The sequence below is a fragment of the Bombina bombina genome, chromosome 5 (genome assembly GCF_027579735.1).
Source record: "Bombina bombina isolate aBomBom1 chromosome 5, aBomBom1.pri, whole genome shotgun sequence".
Classification (NCBI taxonomy): Eukaryota; Metazoa; Chordata; class Amphibia; order Anura; family Bombinatoridae; genus Bombina; species Bombina bombina.
This window is the reverse complement of record NC_069503.1, coordinates 858529031-858553388: the sequence shown is the minus strand read 5'-3', so window position 1 is coordinate 858553388 and position 24358 is coordinate 858529031. Positions and strand designations below refer to the sequence as shown.

The 24358-nt window shown below is 41.7% G+C and overlaps 1 protein-coding gene across 1 annotated transcript in view; it reads left to right on the top strand.

Moving 5' to 3' along the window:
• CDH2 (cadherin 2) overlaps positions 1-24358 on the top strand; it is a 321339-nt gene that overhangs the window by 225194 nt on the left and 71787 nt on the right. The window contains exons 4-6 of the mRNA XM_053714996.1: positions 11141-11284; positions 19802-19957; positions 21721-21865. Coding sequence (XP_053570971.1) covers positions 11141-11284; positions 19802-19957; positions 21721-21865 — 445 coding nt within the window. The remainder of the gene's footprint in view (positions 1-11140; positions 11285-19801; positions 19958-21720; positions 21866-24358) is intronic.

Sequence of the window (24358 nt, the reverse complement as noted above, 5' to 3'; positions counted from 1 at the left end):
TTACTTTCAACTACAATACACACGCTAACACTTGAAAATGTAAAAGTTTACTTCCAGCGGTGTTTGCGAGTGTGTGAAAATGCTAAATATCTCACCGCTTGTAATCTGGCCCATGATCTGCTAATATTGTTTTCGCTGTATAGAATGTTAGCATAGAACATATAATTGTGTACTTTAATATAATATGTTTGTGTGTGTGTATCTTACTGTCTGTCTATCTATCTATCTATCTATCTATCTATTTATCTAATATTTATATATATATATGTTTGTGTGTGTGTAATCTTAAATATGTGCACTTTTTATAAAAAAAACTGTCATACCTCAGCGGTAATGAACGATAGAAAGGATTGTTGACTCTCAAGGAAGATGAATGCCCAGTGTGCAAAGTGGGTCATCCAGAACATCGATCATGTCTGACATAGGTTTAAAATAATTACAGAATTAATTCTGTGGGATTTAATAGGGTCATAAATATTTGAGACATTCCTTACCAGTACATATTAAATCTGTCTAGAAATGTCTATGACATTTCAGCATACTCAAGTCTGATTTTAGTTTTTTTTTTCTTTTTTTGTTTGTAGGATAAGCTATACAAAGTATTATTTTTAGTTTCCGTTCAAAAACATTTACCTTTAGTGTTAATTATAAATGTGAAATATATGTAAAATATTATTAATATATAATTATATATAGATCAGTTTAGAAAATGTTATTCTGCTAGTGAGAGATTACAATCTAAAATTAAATTAAAAACATAACGAAAAAAAAATATTTTAACCTGTATATTAATCAGTTTCCTTATGCCCATGAATTTAATTGACAATAACTTTCTCTTTTATGCTTTAAGTTTAAAGGGACAGTCAAGTCCAAAAAACACTTTCATCTTTCAAATAGAGCATGTAATTTTAAACAACTTTCCAATTTACTTTTATCACCAATTTTGCTTTGTTCTCTTGGTATTTTTAGTTTAAAGCTAAAACTAGGAAGGCTCATATGATAATTTCTAAGCCCTTGAAGGCCGCCTCTTATCACATGCTTTTTTATTTGCTTTTCACAACAGGGGAGAGCTAGTTCATGTCAGCCATATAGATAACATTCGGCTAGATTTAGAGTTTTGTTGGTAAAGACCAGCGTAGCTAACGCAGCTTTTTTTCCTACCGCTGCTTACAAACAACGTTAGTATTTAGAGTTGTCTGAAGGGCTGCGTTAGGCTCAAAAAAGGGTGCGTTGAGCCAAATTTACCGCCACTTCAACCCTCAATACCAGCGTTGCTTACGATAGCGGTAAGCTGGCAAAACGTGCTTGTGCACGATTTCCCCATAGGAAGCAATGGGGCAGTTTGGGCTGAAAAAAAACCTAACACCTGCAAAAAAGCAGCATTAAGCTCCCAACGCAGCCTCATTGTTTCCTATGGGGAAACAGTTTCTGAGTCTGCACCTAACACCCTAACATGAACCCCGAGTCTAAACACCCCTAACCTTACACTTATTAACCCCTAATCTGCCGACCCCGCTATTGCTGACACCTGCATTACACAATTAACCCCTAATCTGCCGCTCCAGACACCGCCGCAACCTACATTATACCTATGTACCCCTAATCTGCTGCCCCTAACATCGCGACACCTATATTATATTTATTAACCCCTAATCTGGCCACCCAACGTCGCCGCTACCTTACCTACATATATTAACCCCTAATCTGCCAACTGGACCTCGCTGCTACTCTAATAAAGTTATTAACCCCTAAACTGCCGCCCTCCCGCCTTGCAAACCCTATAATAAATAGTATTAACCCCTAATCTGCCTTCCATAACATCGCCGCCACCTAACTTCAAGTATTAACCCCTAATCTGCCGACCGTGCCTCACCGCTACTCTAATAAATGTATTAACCCCTAAAGCTAAGTCTAACCCTAACACCCCCCCTAAAATAAATATAATTTTAATCTAACAAAATAAATTAAATCTTATTAACTAAAGTATTCCTATTTAAAACTAAATACTTACCTGTAAAATAAACCCTAATATAGCTACAATATAACAAATAATTATATTGTAGCTATTTTAGGATTTATATTTATTTTACAGGCAACTTTGTATTTATTTTAACTAGGTACAATAGCTATTAAATAGTTAATAACTATTTAATAGCTACCTAGGTAAAATAATTACAAAATTACCTGTAAAATAAATCCTAACCTAAGTTACAATTAAACCTAACACTACACTATCAATAAATTAATTAAATAAATTACCTACAATTAAATAAAATAAACTAAATTACAAAAACAAACAAACACTAAATTACAAAAATAAAAAAAGATTACAAGAATATTAGGCTAATTACACCTACTCTAAGCCCCCTAATAAAATAAAAAAGCCCCCCAAAATAATAAAGGTCCCTACCCTGTTCTAAATTAAAATGTAACCAGCTCTTTTACCAGCCCTTAAAAGGGCTTTTTGCGGGGCATGGCCCAAAGTAATCAACTCTTTTGCCTGTAAAAAAAAATACAACCCCCCCAACATTAAAACCCACCACCCACATACCCCTACTCTAACCCAAACCCCCCTTAAATAAACCTAACACTACCCCCCTGAAGATCTCCCTACCGTGAGTCATCTTCACCCAGCCGGGCCGAAGTCTTCATCCGATGGGGCAGAAGAGGACATCCAGACTGGCAGAAGTCTTCATCCTATCTGGGCAGAAGAGGACATCCGGACCGGCAGACATCTTCATCCAAGCGGCATCTTCTATCTTCATCCATCTGACGAGGAGCGGCTCCATCTTCAAGACCTCCGGCGTGGAACATCCTTCTTGACTGACGACTAGATGGCGAATGACGGTTCCTTTAAATTACGTCATCTAAGATGGCGTCCCTCGAATTCCGATTGGATTCTATCAGCCAATCGGAATTAAGGTAGGAAAAATCTGATTGGCTGATTCAGCCAATAGAATGTGAGCTCAATCTGATCAGCCAATTGGATTGAACTTGAATCCTATCAGCCAATCGGAATTCGAGGGACGCCATCTTGGATGACGTCATTTAAAGGAACCGTCATTTGTCGTCTAGTCGTCGGTCAAGAAGGATGTTCCGCGCCGGAGTTCTTGAAGATGGAGCCACTCCTCGTCGGATGGATGAAGATAGAAGATGCCGCTTGGATGAAGATGTCTGCCGGTCCAGATGTCCTCTTCTGCCGGTCTGGATGTCCTCTTCTGCCCCATCGGATGAAGACTTCGGCCCGGCTGGGTGAGGATGACTCATGGTAGGGAGATCTTCAGGGGGGTAGTGTTAGGTTTATTTAAGGGGGGTTTGGGTTAGAGTAGGGGTATGTGGGTGGTGGGTTTTAATGTTGGGGGGGTTGTATTTTTTTTTTTACAGGCAAATGAGCTGATTACTTTGGGGCATGCCCGCAAAAAGCCCTTTTAAGGGCTGGTAAAAGAGCTGGTTACATTTTAATTTAGAATAGAGTAGGGACCTTTATTATTTTGGGGGGCTTTTTTATTTTATTAGGGGCTTAGAGTAGGTGTAATTAGCCTAATATCCTTGTAATCTTTTTTATTTTTTGTAATTTAGTGGGGTTTTTTGTAATTTAGTTTAGTTTATTTAATGGTAGGTAATTTATTTAATTAATGTATTGATAGTGTAGTGTTAGGTTTAATTGTAACTTTGGTTAGGGTTTGTTTTACAGGTAATTTTGTAATTATTTTAACTAGGTAGCTATTAAATAGTAAATAACTATTTAATAGCTATTGTACCTAGTTAAAATAAATACAAAGTTGCCTGTAAAATAAATATAAATCCTAAAATAGCTACAATATAATTATTTGTTATATTGTAGCTATATTAGAGTTTATTTTACAGGTAAGTATTTAGTTTTAAATAGGAATACTTTAGTTAAGATTTAATTTATTTCATTAGATTAAAATTATATTTAACTTAGGGGCGTGTTAGGGTTAGGGTTAGACTTAGCTTTAGGGGTTAATACATTTATTAGAGTAGCGGCAAGGTCCGGTCGGCAGATTAGGGGTTAATACTTGAAGTTAGGTGGCGGCGACGTTGGGGGGGGGCAGATTAGGAGTTAATACTATTTATTATAGGGTTTGCGAGGCAGGAGTGCGGCGGTTTAGGGGTTAATACATTTATTATAGTGGCGGCGAGGTCCGGTCGGCAGATTAGGGGTTAATACTTGTAGTTAGGTGGTGGCGACGTTGAGGGGGGCAGATTAGGGGATAATAAATATTAAGTAGGTGTCGCGGATGTTAGGGGCAGCAGATTAGGGGTTCATAGGGATAATGTAGGTGGCGGCGATGTGCGGTCGGCAGATTAGGGGTTAAAAATATTTATTATAGTGGCGGCGATGTGGGGGGACCTTGGATTAGGGGTACATAGGTAGTTTATGGGTGTTAGTTAGCTGCTTTTGACGGCTAACGCAGAACTCTAAATCTAGGCAATTGTGATCACGCCTGTGGCTTGTGGCAGACACTGCACTAATTGGCTAAAATGAAAGTCAATAGATAATAAATAAAATAAGTGTATTAATATAGCAGTGTTGGTTATGTGAAACTGGGGAATATATATGGAAATATATATGTTTATTGGTGTGTACATATATATATATATATATATATATATATATATATATATATGTGTATTTACAGACATTTATACAAATATAAACACATAAATACAAATGTACATGCATATAGACACACACAAATATATATATATATATATATATATATATATATATAAAAGTGCATTGCCCTTTGCAGTTAAGTAGATGAAAACATGTAAAAACATATGTATGCAATATTTATATTTAATAAAGTGTTATAGTGTGTATTTCACATCCCATTGTTCTGCAAATAGCAGAATATGTTCTACATATTTTTAAATTAATATTCCTATATATATATATATATATATATATATATATATATATATATATATATATATATATATATATATATATATATATAAATATATATATATATATATATATAAATATATATATATACATATATAATAATGTATGTACCCTATAAATATATATATATATATATACTGTATATATATATATATATATATATATATATAAATATATTTTATCAAAATACTATCAGATATATGTAGCAATATGTATTTATGAATAAATAGAACATATTCTGTTATGTGAAGAAAATTGGAATGTGAAATATTCATATTTCCATGTCGGGTTAGTGCACTTGAGAACATGCATGTTTGCTGACGAGTAGGGTGTTATAAATTTGACTTTTTATGGTTGTTGGGTTAGCGCGCAAGTTTTAAACAGTTTACTTTCAACTTGTAATACGAGCGCAACCTGGCGAGCGCAAAAAGCTTACTACTATGGCAAGTTGATGCTTTAGCGGGAGTGTTAAATAACACTCTGGCCTAGATTTAGAGTTCGGCGGTAAAAGGGCTGTTAACGCTCCGCGGGCTTTTTTCTGGCCGCACCATAAATTTAACTCTGGTATCGAGAGTTAAAACAAATGCTGCGTTAGGCTCCAAAAAAGGAGCGTAGGGCATTTTTACCGCAAATGCAACTCTCGATACCAGAGTTGCTTACGGACGCGGCCAGCCTCAAAAACGTGCTCGTGCACGATTCTCCCATAGGAAACAATGGGACTGTTTGAGCTGAAAAAAAACCTAACACCTGCAAAAAAGCAGCGTTCAGCTCCTAACGCAGCCCCATTGTTTCCTATGGGGAAACACTTCCTACGTCTGCACCTAACACCCTAACATGAACCCCAAGTCTAAACACCCCTAACCTTACACTTATTAACCCCTAATCTTCCGCCCCCGCTATCGCTGACCCCTGCATTACAGTTTTAACCCCTAATCTTCCGCTCCGTAAACCGCCGCAACCTACGTTATCCCTATGTACCCCTAATCTGCTGCCCTAACATCGCCGACCCCTATGTTATATTTATTAACCCCTAATCTGCCCCCCACAACGTCGCCGACACCTGCCTACACTTATTAACCCCTAATCTGCCGAGCGGACCGCACCGCTACTATAATAAAGTTATTAACCCTTAATCCGTCTCACTAACCCTATCATAAATAGTATTAACCCCTAATCTGCCCTCCCTAACATCGCCGACACCTACCTTCAATTATTAACCCCTAATCTTCCGATCGGAGCTCACCGCTATTCTAATAAATGTATTAACCCCTAAAGCTAAGTCTAACCCTAACACTAACACCCCCCTAACTTAAATATAATTTACATATAACGAAATAAATTAACTCTTATTAAATAAATGATTCCTATTTAAAGCTAAATACTTACCTGTAAAATAAATCCTAATATAGCTACACTATAAATTATAATTATATTATAGCTATTTTAGGATTAATATTTATTTTACAGGCAACTTGGTATTTATTTTAACCAGGTACAATAGCTATTAAATAGTTAAGAACTATTTAATAGCTACCTAGTTAAAATAATAACAAAATTACCTGTAAAATAAATCCTAACCTAAGATATAATTAAACCTAACACTACCCTATCAATAAAATAATTAAATAAACTACCTACAATTACCTACAATTAACCTAACACTACACTATCAATAAATTAAATAAACACAATTGCTACAAATACCTACAATTAAATAAACTAGCTAAAGTACAAAAAATAAAAAAGAACTAAGTTACAGAAAATAAAAAAATATTTACAAACATAAGAAAAATATTACAACAATTTTAAACTAATTACACCTACTCTAAGCCCCCTAATAAAATAACAAAGCCCCCCAAAATAATAAATTCCCTACCCTATTCTAAATTTAAAAAGTTACAAGCTCTTTTACCTTACCAGCCCTGAACAGGGCCCTTTGCGGGGCATGCCCCAAGAAGTTCAGCTCTTTTGCCTGTAAAAAAAAACATACAATACCCCCCCCCCCAACATTACAACCCACCACCCACATACCCCTAATCTAACCCAAACCACCCTTAAATAAACCTAACACTAAGCCCCTGATGATCTTCCTACCTTGTCTTCACCATGCCAGGTTCACCGATCCGTCCTGGCTCCAAGATCTTCATCCAACCCAAGCGGGGGCTAGACATCCACTGAAGAAGTCCAGAAGAGGGTCCAAAGTCTTCCTCCTATCTGGCAAGAAGAGGACATCCGGACCGGCAAACATCTTCTCCAAGCGGCATCTTCGATCTTCTTCCATCCGGTGCGGAGCGGGTCCATCTTGAAGCAGGCGACGCGGATCCATCCTCTTCTTCCGATGTCTCCCGACGAATGACGGTTCCTTTAAGGGACGTCATCCAAGATGGCGTCCCTCGAATTCCGATTGGCTGATAGGATTCTATCAGCCAATCGGAATTAAGGTAGGAATTTTCTGATTGGCTGATGGAATCAGCCAATCAGAATCAAGTTCAATCCGATTGGCTGATCCTACCTTAATTCCGATTGGCTGATAGAATCCTATCAGCCAATCGGAATTCGAGGGACGCCATCTTGGATGACGTCCCTTAAAGGAACCGTCATTCGTCGGGAGACATCGGAAGAAGAGGATGGATCCGCGTCGCCTGCTTCAAGATGGACCCGCTCCGCACCGGATGGAAGAAGATCGAAGATGCCGCTTGGAGAAGATGTTTGCCGGTCCGGATGTCCTCTTCTTGCCAGATAGGAGGAAGACTTTGGACCCTCTTCTGGACTTCTTCAGTGGATGTCTAGCCCCCGCTTGGGTTGGATGAAGATCTTGGAGCCAGGACGGATCGGTGAACCTGGCATGGTGAAGACAAGGTAGGAAGATCATCAGGGGCTTAGTGTTAGGTTTATTTAAGGGTGGTTTGGGTTAGATTAGGGGTATGTGGGTGGTGGGTTGTAATGTTGGGGGGGGGTATTGTATGTTTTTTTTTACAGGCAAAAGAGCTGAACTTCTTGGGGCATGCCCCGCAAAGGGCCCTGTTCAGGGCTGGTAAGGTAAAAGAGCTTGTAACTTTTTAAATTTAGAATAGGGTAGGGAATTTATTATTTTGGGGGGCTTTGTTATTTTATTAGGGGGCTTAGAGTAGGTGTAATTAGTTTAAAATTGTTGTAATATTTTTCTTATGTTTGTAAATATTTTTTTATTTTCTGTAACTTAGTTCTTTTTTATTTTTTGTACTTTAGCTAGTTTATTTAATTGTAGGTATTTGTAGCAATTGTGTTTATTTAATTTATTGATAGTGTAGTGTTAGGTTAATTGTAGGTAATTGTAGGTAGTTTATTTAATTATTTTATTGATAGGGTAGTGTTAGGTTTAATTATATCTTAGGTTAGGATTTATTTTACAGGTAATTTTGTTATTATTTTAACTAGGTAGCTATTAAATAGTTCTTAACTATTTAATAGCTATTGTACCTGGTTAAAATAAATACCAAGTTGCCTGTAAAATAAATATTAATCCTAAAATAGCTATAATATAATTATAATTTATAGTGTAGCTATATTAGGATTTATTTTACAGGTAAGTATTTAGCTTTAAATAGGATTAATTTATTTAATAAGAGTTAATTTATTTCGTTAGATTAAAATTATATTTAAGTTAGGGGGGTGTTAGTGTTAGGGTTAGACTTAGCTTTAGGGGTTAATACATTTATTAGAATAGCGGTGAGCTCCGATCGGAAGATTAGGGGTTAATAATTGAAGGTAGGTGTCGGCGATGTTAGGGAGGGCAGATTAGGGGTTAATACTATTTATGATAGGGTTAGTGAGGCGGGTTAGGGGTTAATAACTTTATTATAGTAGCGGTGCGGTCCGCTCGGCAGATTAGGGGTTAATAAGTGTAGGCAGGTGTCGGCGACGTTGAGGGGGGCAGATTAGGGGATAATAAATATAATATAGGGGTCGGCGGTGTTAGGGGTAGCAGATTAGGGGTACATAGGGATAACGTAGGTGGCGGCGCTTTGCGGTCGGAAGATTAGGGGTTAATTATTTTAAGTAGCTGGCGGCGATGTTGTGGGGGGCAGATTAGGGGTTAATAAATGTAATATAGGGGTCAGCGGGGTTAGGGGCAGCAGATTAGGGGTACATAAGTATAACGTAGGTGGCGGTCGGAAGATTAGGGGTTAAAATTTTTAATCGAGTTGCGGCGATGTGGGGGGACCTCGGTTTAGGGGTACATAGGTAGTTTATGGGTGTTAGTGTACTTTAGGGTACAGTAGTTAAGAGCTTTATAAACCGGCGTTAGCCAGAAAGCTCTTAACTCCTGCTATTTTCAGGCGGCTGGAATCTTGTCGTTAGAGCTCTAACGCTCACTGCAGAAACGACTCTAAATACCAGCGTTAGAAAGATCCCATTGAAAAGATAGGCTACGCAAATGGCGTAGGGGGATCTGCGGTATGGAAAAGTCGCGGCTGTAAAGTGAGCGTTAGACCCTTTAATCACTGACTCCAAATACCAGCGGGCGGCCAAAACCAGCGTTAGGAGCCTCTAACGCTGGTTTTGACGGCTACCGCCGAACTCCAAATCTAGGCCTCTATTTGTAGTCTGGCCCTCAGTGTATATGCTACAGGGACTGTTTGCATATACTTTTGTAGCAGTTGCAGTAGCCATTTTGCTACACCTGTTTAAAACACATGAAATTATTCAGTATTGTTGTTAGATGTCCCTGCAAAACAAATAAATAAATAATTTAACAAATCCTGAGTTCCTAGAGCGCTGGATTATTACATTTTTGTTCTAATTGGTTTTAATGTTATCGCAATCTACATACATTTTCTCTGCATTGTATTTTGTAGCAATGCCATTTTACTTTAATGTTTAACCATTGTAACCAGAACTATTTTTCCAAAACACACATACAAGCCTACTAACAAAAAAACTCTGTCTAGGGTGTAAATATAACTCTGCTATCTGTTTCAGTTAATTTTTAAAATGTGTTCACTATCTCTCACAGTAAAACATTTCCAACATATTCATTCTTTTCAGATTAGATTCTAGCTATTAGCTATTCGACCCATCTAGACCCTTCAACAAATTACTTATTAAAAGTTTTTTTCTTTAATCACTTTACTACTAAGCCATATCTCTGTGTTGAAGACATTTTTAGGTGCTTGCACTCACTGCATTTAAGCGCCAGTTCCAGTGCTTGTTTTGTGCATTACCCATACAAATTATATGTTGTTTTTTTAATGACTTTTAGAAAATAACTAGTTAAGGTCCCCTCAGATAAAACTTAACAGGGGCTTGGGCTGTCGGTGATTGCTATTTTCAGCTGTATCAGAGGAACCCAAATGCTGTATGTCCCTTGGTGTGTGTGAAAATGTTACTGTGTAAGGAGACACTCTGCATTGCAAGCTATAGGCAAATGCCTCCTACACTGGGCACGTCCTAATTGTGTTTGAAGTCATCAAGCATGCCACGATAATATCCACTTCTCATATATCCATCTGAGATGGAAAATAAAGGTTCCACTTTGCAGAGGCGAACATATTGGCATACTCCATACACTATAGGGAAAGTGAAGTAATAAAAGGTGCCATCCTTTGCACGGAAGTGGTTAATCTTTGAATAATTCTGTCACATTTCCAGAGTACTACAATATTCTGACAAATCTAAAGAAAATTACAATAGTGTCAATTATACAGATGAATATACAGTATATGATTTGTTGTCCCCTGCAGATTAGTGCAAATCATAGGAAATCAATTCTCTGCTTCATAAGGGGGGAGGGTCCTTTCTTTTCAAAGCTGGTGTGGGTGATTCAGCTAAGTGTGCCTTGTAAAAATGGAAAGAATAATAACAATTACATGAGAAAAAAGTGAAGGGGAATAATTTATAAGAAAATTCTATATTTTATAACACTGTTGCATTTTATTTAGCTTTACACGGCTAAACTGATGGTAGAATTATTTCTTTTTTCTCACTAAGATTTCCACTGGCCCATTTTTTTCTCTTATTTTCCCTTGTTTTCACGTCTTCTTGCAAAGAATCGATTGACCTTTTTATTTTAGAAAATAGAATTTTAAGTATGGGTGAATTGTGGTATAGTTTCTGTTCCTATTGACATTATGATAAATAGCGTTCCATTACAATTTGTATTTATATTTGTTCTCTAAGGTAGTGTATGAAAGAAAAAATAATTGACTTTTTATCTCCTTTTTCAAGGGTTCACAGAAACTTAAAGAAATAACATTTTCACCACAAAGTAAGCACAACGGTATTCTGAGGAGGCAGAAAAGGGATTGGGTTATTCCCCCAATAAATGTACCAGAAAACTCAAGGGGATCTTTTCCTCAGGAATTAGTACGAGTAAGTATTATATTTGACATAAATTATTTATACCCTGGACTACATAACTTGCAAATGTTGCTAACAAGAGAGCAGTTTTAAATGTTCTGAAAACATTTATTTACATGCACACATTTTTGCAATCTATATATACTATGAATGTAATAAATAGGGACTTTAATGTTCCTATTATTAAAGGTCATTTTAATGCAGTTTACAGGATTTTCATGTTAGATCGGGGTGGAACTACCACTGATTTAGCAAGTGCAGTGTCACCAGGTGCTTGGGGGCCCATAGAAACCCGTCTATACATAGAAAAATGCAGAATATGTACAATCTTAATGTAGCAGAGCCTTTTATTAGTGCCGGTTGTATCTATCTGTCTGTCTATCTATCAATTCTTAAAATCATTATACAAAGCAGCATGTATATTATTACTATTGCTTACTACTGAGATAGCTTTGGGGTCCCCAAAAAAGATTGCACCAGGCCCCTTTGTTGAGTAGGTCCATAAAAAAAACTACTTAATATGTTTATACATTGCTTATTATCATAATATATTAGTGCTTTTTTCTATTGGTATAGTATATATTTTTAAGTCAAGTTGCAATAACATTAACCTTAAGTACTATTGCAGTTCTGGAGGCCACATCTTCAGAAGGATATAAACAAGGAATCTGTGCAAAGAAGAGCTTACTAAAATGGTTACTTACCAGGAGAAGCCCAAATGACTAAATATGTTTAGCTTAGAGGAGAGAAGGAGGTGATATTATAGTAACTTTCAAGTGTATTAAGGGGCTTAGTAAAGCTGAGGCTTTGAGTATTTTCATAAATAGAAAAACAAGCATTCACGATCTTGAGCTGAAGGGTAGTATATTCAGAAGTAATTTGATTTTAATTGATTAATTGATTTTACAGGAAGAGTGAGTGATTCATGGAATAAACTTCAACAAGAGGTGGTTATGAAAAACACTGTGGGGACATCAAGAATGCCTGGGATAAGCATAAGGCTATCCTACTAACTAGTTGAGTTTATACATTTAGGAAATGTTGGGGCAGACTTTTTGATCCCATGGTTCTTAACTGCCGTCAAAATCTATGTTTCTATTAATGAGAATTGTGCATTAACATTCAGAAATTAAAGTGACAGTAAACTTTAAAAATAATGTTATATAATTCTGCACATAGTGCAGAATTATATAACATTATATTAGCCAAACATTTATAAAACATAATTTCCCCTATTAATTTAAAAAAAAAATGCTGTTTCACAGACCCGCTCTCTGCTGAGCGGGTCTGTTATATTTACTCAGCGCATCGGGCCAGCTGTATAGTCTGTGATAGGAGCGAGCTGCACTTAGTCTTATGGCGCGGTCGGGCCGGGCTGTGACTATACAGCTGGCCCGATGCGCTGAGTAAATATAACAGACCCGCTCAGCAGAGAGCGGGTCTGTGAAACAGCGTGGTTTTTTAAAATTAATTGGGGAAATTATGTTTTATAAATGTTTGGCTAATATAATGTTATATAATTCTGCACTATGTGCAGAATTATATAACATTATTTTTAAAGTTTACTGACACTTTAAATTCAGCTTTCAACATCTGTGTGATTCATTCACTCTATCTGCTTGCAAACTGTAAAGAAATGTAATGCATTAAAGGGACAGTCTAGTATAAATTAAACTTTCATTATTCAGATAGGACTTTTAATTTTAATCAACTTTCCAATTTACTTTTTTCATAAAATTTGCGTTTTTCTCTTGGTATTCTTAGTTTAACCTAAACCTAGGTAGGCTCATATGCTAATTTCTAAGCCTTTGAGGGCTGCCTCTTATCACATGCTTTGTAAATCTCTTTTCAACACAAAGAGACAGAAAGTATACGTGGGCCATATAGATAACACTGTGTTCTGGCACAGGGGGTTATTTAAGATTTAGCACAAAACAATGCTAAATATAAGACAATAGATAATAAACAGTCACAGTCATGTGATCAGGGGGCTGGAAGAAGGTTCCTAGATACAAGGTAATCACAGAGGTAAAAAGTATATTAATATATCTGTGATGGTTATGCAAAACAAAGGGATTATCTATCTTTTAAAACAATAAAGTAGGAACCCTGTATGAGAGGATGGAAGGAAGGGTTATGTGACCCCACTAGGAAGAAGACATGGGGTTAAAGAAAGGACAGGGGGCTGGGCTGAAGAAGGGGTTTATAAACATAAGACAGGAAGTGGCAACACACATTTTGATCAGGAGCAGCACGGTGGGGGATTTAATTTTGCTTACCTGAATGGAGGCCTTGTTAGCTGAGCTGATGGAGGTGGCGAAGCAGAAAGGAGCTGGCTGGATCAGGGAGAGGCTGGAGACTGCAGGGAGAGCAGGCACAAGAGATGCGGTGGAGGTCCCTGTCACCAGAGGGGCAGCTGCTAGGAGGAGCGTGCGGCCTGTAAGGAGATCCAGGCCTCCAGAACGTCTGAGCCCAGATGGGGGCATTGGTGAAAGGAGGAGGGGGAGCAGCAGGCCATCTGGCAGTCCGGAAGATGTGGAGCAGCTGGGAGCAGGAGGAGCGTTAACGGCCAGGCCCAGGTCGGGCTTGAGGCCTAGAGAGGAGGCGGCTGACGACGTCACGGCCCAGCGGTCGCAGCCGGGGCCGCAAGGTAGCCGAAGGAGAGGCAGGTCTGCAGGGGCCATTCAGGAGGCGGAGCGGCAGCAAGCAGGACCGGAGGAGACGGCTATGGAGAGCCCGCAGAGGGGACCGGCGGCTCAGGATGACTTCACGGTCCGGCGGTCGCAGCCGGGGCCTAGGCAGGGAAGAGGCGGACGGCGGAGCAGCCGGACGGTGACGCGGAGGACAGTGGACTGTGCCTCTACGGCAAGGGTGGATGAGGCGGAGGAAGCCAGCAGGGAAACAGAGGCTTTGGAGGAACTGGAGCTGTGGACGGAGCCACCACTGGAGTTAGAGGCCAGTGGTGACTTCGATGAGGAAGAGGACCCTCTGGAAGGAACATCAGCAGGAGCAGGAACAGCTGGCCAGGTAGGGGGGATGTCTGCCCTGGCGCAGCTTTTGAGGATGTTGTCCCCGCAACGGGGAGGGGAAGGGGGGGGGCAGGGAGGGGAATGTGAGGAGGGAGAGGGGGGATGATGTGACTGGTGCCTCTTCCTCACAGGCGTCTAGACCAGGACGTGATACTTGGAGGGAGCATGCCCCCTTGAGGAGGCGGGAATCACCCAGGGAGCGCAGGAGATCTCGGTCACCTCGGAGCAGGGGACCTGGAGGGACAGAGAGGAGATCACCAACATGGGCCAGGGTGGACCGGTCCAGAGAAAGGAGCAGGCACGGCAGGGGGAGGTCCCCTGCCAGGAGAGGGACGGTGAGACGCCTTCTGGAACTGGGCAGTGAGGAGTTGGTCAGGAGACCGAGAGAATCCAGCCGGAGTGGGGTTCGCAGGCCTGGCACAGGAGGAGGAACGGACAGGCGGGGAGAAGGACCGGCTACAGCGGCGCGGTCGGCAGGTGAGTCGACTGTGCTGCTTACAAGAGTGAATGATAGCTTGGCTGGTGAGAGAGAGGTGTTATTGGCGGGCTTGAAGGGCCTAATAGCGACCCTGGAGAAACCATCAGGGGTGGGGTCGCCAGCGGCGGCATGGGAGGATCGCAGGCAGGAGGAAGTACGCTGCCGGCAGTGAGCGGGGCCGCAGGTGGGGGAGAAACTTTGAAGGTGCCGGAGGATGCATTGAGGAGGCCGTGTCTGTGTTCAGTGGGACCGTTGGGGATCCATCTTACCAGTGAGTTGCGGGAGAAGATTTGGAAGAGGGAATACCTGGAGATTCTGTCGCTTCTTCCTTTGGACCAGGTATTGGAGGTGAAAGAAGACGACAAGGAGAAAAGGAAAAAAGCAGGAGAGGAAGAAGCGATGGAGGAAGCTGCCCAAGACCTTCGGGAATTGGTCCAGGGCATTCTGTATTCTAGCGAGTGTGATGGGGGAAAAGTTCCCAGAACAAGGTTCGTCCCTATTCTGTTATTATGATGAGATCGCGAATGCGTGCAGTACATATGGCGGATTGGCATGGTGGCGGTATAACGAGCGGTTCCGGCAGCGGATGGCGATGAGGCCCGAGATGCGGTGGGATGTTAGGGATATGGGGATCTGGTTGGAGATGATGACGCCCCTGAGGGGGGGGCAGTCCTTTCGGTCCACAGGGCAGGGAGTTGGAGCCGGAGGGGGTACTGGGAGCACATCGTCAGTTATCCGGAAGGGACTGTGCTTTCAGTTGAACGAGGGTCAATGCCGCTTCGGGGCATCATGCAAATACAAGCATGAGTGTTCGGGCTGTGGGGGAATCCACTCTTTTGCCAAGTGCTTTAAGAAAGCGCGGCAGAGAGGAAAGCCTGGTGAGGTGGGTAATACGGGCGCGGACCCCGGTGAAGGTAAGAAGGATGGTGCCATGGCTAAAGGGGTACGCCAATAGGCGGGGATGTGCGGCGGATGCCGACTTGCTGCTGACAGGGTTTAGTTCGGGGTTTTTTATTCCACATAAAGAGCAGGCACCAGGGGTTTTTGGGGGGAACTTGAAATCGGCACGGGAATTCCCGGGGGTAGTGAGGGAGAAGTTGCGCAAGGAGATAGCGTTGGGTCGGATGGCGGGACCTTTCAAAGAACCGCCCTTGAAGGGTCTACGAATTTCTCCGCTGGGGGTGGTCCCGAAGAAAGGGGCAGGCCAATTCCGGATGATACATCATCTGTCGCACCCAAAGGGGCTGTCAGTCAACGATGGGCTTGACCCAGAGTTGGTGTCAGTGAATTATGCTTCCTTTGACAGGGCAGTGGCATTGGTGAGAAAGGCTGGGAAGGCGGATGTGGAATCAGCATTCAGGCTGCTGCCGGTGCACCCTAAGTGCCATCACTTGCTGGGGTGTTCGTTTGAGGGAGCTTTTTTCGTGGACATGTGCCTGCCAATGGGCTGTTCAATCTCCTGTGCGTACTTTGAAAAATTTAGTTCCTTTGTTGAATGGGTGGTCAGGCAGAAGGCGAAAAAATCCTTGGTGGTCCATTACCTGGACGATTTCTTGTTCGTGGGTGCAGCGGGTTCAGGGGATTGCGAACTCCTAGTGAAGGTGTTCGGGGAGGTAACCAGGGATTTTTGCATCCCGGTTGCGGCTGGAAAATCGGAGGGGCCGGTGTCATCATTGAGCTTTCTGGGGATACAGTTGGACACGATTCGGATGGAATGCAGGCTCCCAGACAGACAGACCTGAGGGGCGTGCTGGGGGAAGCGCTGGCCGCCAGGAAGATGACGTTGCGGCAGCTCCAGTCGCTGCTGGGGAAGTTAAATTTTGCATGCCGGATCATCCCCATTGGCAAGGCATTCTGCCGCCGGTTGTCGTTGGCGACGGCGGGAGTGTCAGATCCAAGACACCACGTCAGAGTGACGAGGGAAATGAAGGAGGACTTGAGAGTGTGGGTCACTTTTCTGGAAGAATTCAATGGCAGATTGATTATCCAGGAGGTAGGTTGGTCGTATAACGACTTGGGTCTATTCACGGATGTGTCGGGGGCCCAGGGGTTCGGGGCTTACCTTCAAGGAAAATGGTGTGCTGACAGGTGGCCGGGCAGCTGGAGGGAGAGTGGGTTGACCAAGAACCTCACGTTCCTGGAGTTTTTCCCGGTAGTGGTCGCGTTGCGGGTATGGCCCCACATCTTGAGGGATAAAAGGGTCACCTTCCATTCGGATAACCTAGGGGTGGTGATGGCCATTAACAGGTTGAGGGCGAGTTCCCCTCCGGTGGTCAAGTTGCTGAGAGCGTTTGTGTTGGAGTGTTTGAGGAATAACGTAACTTTCAGAGCTGTGCATGTGCCGGGTAAGCTGAATGTGATTGCTGACGCTTTGTCCCGTTTGCAGTGGGAGCGGTTCCGGGCAGCAGCACTGGAGGCAGACGAGGAAGGCGTGCCTTGCCCAAGGGATCTATGGAGCTTGGGCATGGGGTAATTGACTTGATACGAGGGTCGTTGGCGGGCGCCAAGTGGAAGGCATACGCCCGGGTGTGGAAGCAATGGTGTGAGTTGCATGGGGGGAGGCATTTACTGGAGGATGAGGACAACCAGTTAAGGGTGCTGTTGGCCTGGATAAAAAGGTGGGGGGAGGAGAGGCTGTCGCCTTCAGAAATAAAGAAAAGGGTGGCGGCCTTAGTGTTTTGGTTCCAGTTGGTGGGGGGTGGAGACCTCACAAAGGTGTTTATGGTACGGATGGCGGTGAGAGGTTTGTGTAGGGGGAGAAGGAGGAGTGACGGCAGGAGGCCGGTGACGTTTGCTGTGTTGGAAAAGGTAGTGGGTTGGTTAAGAGGGTTGTGTGTCTCTGAATTTGAGGTAGCGCTGTTCAAGGCAGCTTTTATCCTAGCGTTTTTCGGGGCCTTTAGGGTGTCGGAATTGGTGGGGCGGAACAGGAGAGACAAAGGGGGTCTTCAAGGTGGGGAGGTGATCGTGAGAGAGGGGGCGGTAGAAGTGTGGTTGAGACGGTCGAAAACGGATCAGTTGGGGAAAGGATGCGTGGTGAGATTAAGGGAGATTGGGGGCGAATGTTGCCCTGTTTCTGCAACCTGTGTTTTCCTCAGTCTCCGCCCCAGGGGGGAGGGGCCATTGTTTGTCCATGCTGATGGGTCCATATTGTCGAAATACCAGTTTATTGCGGTTTTCAGGAAGGCCTTGGGGAGGATGGGAATGAGGGCCATGGAATTTGGATCCCATTCATTTAGGATTGGGGCAGCGACTAAGGCTGCAGGGTTGGGTTTGGATGTGGCTGTGATTAAGAGGATTGGGAGGTGGAGATCGGATAGGTTTCGTGGGTATGTGAGGCCAGGGCTAAGGGCCTGAGGGCAGGGTGGGAGCTGATACAGCTTTCTTTGTCTTGACAGGTCCGGTGAAGTGCTGGGTGATCGGGCACTCATACATTTATTGGGCCAGGAAGGCTGCCGCGGTGAAGGACGATGGCTTACAGTTGGGACTTGCTAGGGAGCAGGTGGAGATCAAGTGGTTCGGGATCCGGGGTATGAAGTGGGATCAGCTAGTGAGGAAGGTGGTGGAGTTTTCTAGATTGTTTTCTAACCCACAGGTTTTGGTCATACATGTCGGGGGAAATGATTTGGGATTCATGTCCCAGAAAGAGTTGAAGGAGGACATGAAGAGGGGTATTGACCGGTTGCGGCAGCTCATTCCTGGGGTCATCATTGTATGGTCTGAGATTGAGAGTCGGTTGGTGTGGAGGGCAGCCTGGGATCTGGGGAGGTTGGAGGCTTCCAGACGGAAGATCAATAGGATGATGAGCGGGTATGTGAGGGGTGTTGGGGGCATAGGCTTGAGGCATGTGGAGTTTGAGGGGGAATCGGGGAGGTGCTTTTATTTGAAAGACGGGGTCCACCTTAATGAGGTGGGGCTTCACCTATTTAACTTTACTTTGAAAGAGGGTATTGAGAAGGCCTTGGCTCTGGGTGGCGGTTCTCACCCGGAGGGTGAGAGGTGGCGGGGTGCTTGCCCTGGTAGGTAGAGGCTTACGCCTGTTAAGAGATGGTTGGGACTTCCTGTTTCAGCAACAGGGGGTTGGTTAATGGTGGTAGCCCCTCCCCTGATTTGGGCGGGGCTTGTAAGATGAATAAGTGGGGGCAAGCACTGGGTTGTTTATAAAAGTTGATGTTATTTATGTTTATTTATTGTTAATAAAGGAGCTGCGGCCTTTCAATCCCAACAATAAGTGTGTGGTGTGTTTTATTGGGTAAGGTGCAGAGTCAACTTGACTATGGGGGTCAAGTAGGAACCCTGTATGAGAGGATGGAAGGAAGGGTTATGTGACCCCACTAGGAAGAAGACATGGGGTTAAAGAAAGGACTGGGGGCTGGGCTGAAGAAGGGGTTTATAAACATAAGACAGGAAGTGGCAACACACATTTTGATCAGGAGCAGCACGGTGGGGGATTAATTTCCCGCCCTCCCTCCCTGGAATCTGGCTGAGTAAGTTGTCGCAGCATTGGCGGGGTGCTTGCCCTGGTAGGTAGAGGCTTACGCCTGTTAAGAGATGGTTGGGACTTCCTGTTTCAGCAACAGGGGGTTGGTTAATGGTGGTAGCCCCTCCCCTGATTTGGGCAGGGCTTGTAAGATGAATAAGTGGGGGCAAGCACTGGGTTGTTTATAAAAGTTGATGTTATTTATGTTTATTTATTGTTAATAAAGGAGCTGCGGCCTTTCAATCCCAACAATAAGTGTGTGGTGTGTTTTATTGGGTAAGGTGCAGAGTCAACTTGACTATGGGGGGTCACTATTCTATGGTAGACTGTCCCTTTAAAGCAGGGCAGCCGTTAAAAATATATACATTTATTGCATAGCAATTCTGTATCATGGATTCTTTTCTTTTGTTATTGCTTTGAGAGAACACATTCTAATATTTCCAGAGAACACATTCTAATATTTCCAGAGAACACATTCTAATATTTCCAGAGAACACATTCTAATATTTCCAGTTGATTTCAAGTTATTTTTTCTTGGTGTGCAGATCAGGTCTGACCGCGATAAAAGCCTTTCTCTGCGGTACAGCGTCACTGGGCCAGGAGCTGACCAACCTCCAATTGGTGTTTTCATTATCAATCCAATCTCAGGGCAGCTCTCTGTGACAAAACCTCTAGATCGGGAACAGATATCCAATTTTCATGTAAGTTATGAATTCAATAGTATTTTTTTTTATTAAATATAGTACACTTTTCTTGTTTACAGCAGTGAGTATACTGCTGTAATTTGTACAAAATATATTGATTGTTTATATAAGACTTACTGTATAAGTTATGTGTTTCTGTCAATGCACCTGTTATTAATATGGAACAGCCAGCATGATCAAATAAAAAGATAGAGCACAATTTAGAACTAATATCTTTGAAAATCCAAAATGAAAGTTGATTTATTTTGTTATCTGTATAAACAATACAGAAAGATAACTGGCGTCCACTTCTTTAACTGTTAAGACTTTAATTAAAATGACTGTGTTTTATGTTGCATACACATATACACACACTAACACAGATACATACATAAACACACACACGCACATCTACACAAACGCACACACTCAGAAACACCACCCCCACACACACACAAAGACACATGCTCATATACACACACACACACACACATTCACACACACACACATACATAAACACACACACGCACATGCACACACTCAGAAACCCCCCCCCCACACACACACAGAGATACATGCTCATATCCACACACATTCACAAACACACTCACACACACACATACATAAACACACACACGCACATATACACACACACATACACACACTCAGAAACACAGACACATGGTCATACACACACACACATAGAAACACACATACACACACACAGAGACACACGCACACATATATATATATATATATATATATATATACACATGCACACACACACACATACACACACACACACATACACACACAGAGACACACACACACACATACACACACACACACACAGAGACACACTCACACACATATATATATATATATATATATATATATATATATATACACACACACATACATAAACACACACACATATATACATACACATGCACACACACACAGAGACACACGCACATATACACACACACACTCACACTCACACACTGGGGCCAAATTATCAAGCTCCGTATGGAGCTTGATGCCCCTGTTTCCGCAACAGCAGTTATGAAGCAGCTGTCTAAAGACCGCTGCTCCATAACTTGTCCGCCTGCTCTGAGGCTGCGGACATCAATCCATCCGCTCCTTTACGATCGGGCAGATAGACACCCTCAGCTAACGGCCAAATCTGCAGTGTGCAATGATAAATGCTGACAATGTACGCTGTTGCCATTTATCGTTGTGCGTCAGACATGATACATCGTATCATGTCCGCTCGCACTTTCAAAAATTGGTCCCACTGTGTTATTCGTGTATGGTGCATACGTCTATGTAGCTTTTGTACTGCAAAGTCAGCGCCAGGGGCAGGTATTTTTTTAAGTTAAAACTATGGGGGGGGGGGGGTTATGAAATATTGAACTTACTATAGCTACGTATATAGCTGTAAGCCTATTATGGGAATATGAGTTCTATATGGATTTTGTATTGTCGATTTAAATTTTATTAAATTGACTTCATATTAGATTTTAAATGTGATGTGTGCACTCATTTGTATTTTGTGCTTATTTTTTATATTACATTTAAGTATGCACATTATTAGTTATTCTGCAAGTGTTCCTCAAAGATTGCTGTGCTGCTGTAAGTTCATTTGTATTTCTAACATACTCAGGGATGGGTTAAATCAGTGTATCATTTTTGTTCAAGCAATTTATACACACTAGTACAAACCAATCTTGTACCTCATATTTCTACTGAAAACTGACATCTGAAAATTGCTTTTGCAGCTGAGGGCACATGCAGTAGATGTAAATGGAAACCAGGTGGAAAATCCGATAGACATAGTGATCAATGTTATAGATATGAATGATAACCGGCCTGAATTCTTGCGTCAAGTTTGGAATGGAACCATTCCTGAAGGATCAAAGCCAGGTAAGCAATCCTGTTTTTCTCCTAGCTACATAACTAGATTATGTCCCTATTAACAAACTGTTGATTTGTTCCAAAAGTCTATTTTCTGAAAGTGTGTCAGTTAATGTGAACATTAATGTGTTATTCCTAAAATAGTATGGTGTGTTAAAGAGAACATTCTTTCTAAAAGAAACATGATATGTAACACTATTACGAAATCTATCTATCTGTCTGTCTTTTTTTCTTCAAGCATGTAAAAATATGTCATCTTGTTGAGGTGTTTATGCCAATGCTACAGTGGCATTGGTTTGTATTCACAAAATTGTGAGACTTTGGAAAAGTCACATTAAAGGGATATTCTCTTTCAAAATAATCTGGAGCTACATAGCCTCCAAATATTTTTCTAAGCAAATTTGCAATAAACTTGCTATTAAAAAAATTCTGCTTAATGCTTTGATATTAGATTGGAAACTTGTTGTAATTATAAGCTATAGATTTGTGTGAATACAATTATGACTGGCAAGCAGTTCTGGGGCTTTATAGCTATGGATAAATATATAAGGAACAGCGCCTGGAGTTCTATCTTAAAGCTCCCTCACAGGAAATCTTCCCTATGATTACCGTTAAAAATATACAAATGATAAAACAATATAGAGTTTAGGAGCGCTGTAACCTAAATAAGATATTCTGGAGACTATTAAACAATTTCAACAAAAGTGCATTTATTTAAAACATAAAGACATTGATAAAAATAATGATGAAAAAGGTATTTACCATGGGACGTCTCCCAAAATTTAAAATATGCAATATGTATTAAAACAATTTATAAAATGAGCGCTCTAGTAACCTTTCTAAGTAATTCCACCTTATTCAAACGTTAATTTATCCTATTCCACCTTAATAATTTGTTACCGCAGTCTTTGTGTTTTTTTTTCTTAGTGTTGCTATTTTGATCAAAAAGTAACAATGTCTGTCTTCTCAATCCAATAAGTTGTAATAAAGTAATTAACTTGTTATAGCAATGTCTCTTGATGTTATTTATAACTTGTAGAGTTAACTGTATTTATGATAGTTCGGTGTATATTTATGGATGAGCTTACCGGGTCTTCTGACACTTCTGTGTCTGATGGAATCAAGGTGTTTCTTACCGGTGTATGTTTCTGCCTCTCCTCCTTGTGTAAAGCAAGTATCGCCGATACCGAAACCTAGACCACGCTCCTGCGTGTATGGGTTTCTTTCCCTCTGTCGGCTTGAAGTAACTTTTGCCCCTGTGGTTTGGATTCTGTTTTTCCCGGGCAGCCTCTTGAGACAGGTATTTGCGGTGCACGCTTCCAGCGTGTATATGAGAACTCGGACTTGGATTACAAACGGCCTTTTGTTTTGAACTTTCTTTCCCTCTGCTCCTTTCAAAGCGGGATAAGTATAGTTGATGTCCAGTTCTTTCAGGTGTAGAAAACGTCTACGCGTTTCGCCAATAGGCTTTATCAAGATAAAAAATTACAAGTATTGCATATTTTGTGTTATTATAGGGATAGAGGGACAGGAAAACAGGGACACAGGAGGATAGGGACACAAGGGGACAGGGGGAGACAGAGAGACAGGGGAGACAGTGGGATACAGGGACACAGAGGGAGACAGGGACACAGGGGGAGACAGGGAGACAGGGGAGACAGGGAGACAGGGAGACAGGGGGAGACAGGGAGGCAGGGACACAGGGAGAGACAGAGAGACAGGGGGATACAGTGGGTCACAGGGGGATACAGGGACACAGGGGGAGACAGGGACACAGGGGGAGACAGGGGGAGACAGGGGGAGACCGGGAGACAGGGACACAGGAGGACAGGGACACAGAAAGACAGGGACATGGGGCTGGTTAAAGGGAGTGTTTGAAATCCCTGGGGGTTAGCAATAGCTGCAAGGTAAACCCATCCCTCTAAGTAAGCTCATAAGTGTTGTTCTTTATGTATTATTTTCAAACATAAACAAAAGACACAAGGACATTTCATTGTCCTAGGTAATGATAAGAAATATGCAATTACTTTAATTATTAATTTCTAATTTCACAAATGGGTTCTTAAAGTGGTCATGGTAACTATGAATAGAGAGGGGTAGTACAATCCTTGATCATTTAAAAAAAACATCTATGTTGCTGTGTTGGCTTCTCCAGTTATTTACTATCTGTACCCTAACCATAAGTTCTCCAACTCATTATTAATAAATAGTCTGCATATAATGGAATGGGGTTACTGATATTGCAGTGGGCTTTGTATTTTTCAGCAGTCAGTCGTGAATTGTATTGGAAAAAGTACAGCCCCCACACACAAAATAAATAAAATAAAAAGTAAACAGATTTGGAGCAACACATGGTTATGGAGAGGAAAAAATGAATGAAAGGACTTGTAGGGACAAGACAGATGAAGAAAATAAGAAATATGTAAACTGCCTACAGGGCAGGTTTAAATGTCGACATTAGAGTAATATTTATATAAACTTACCGATCCAGTCGCAGGATGC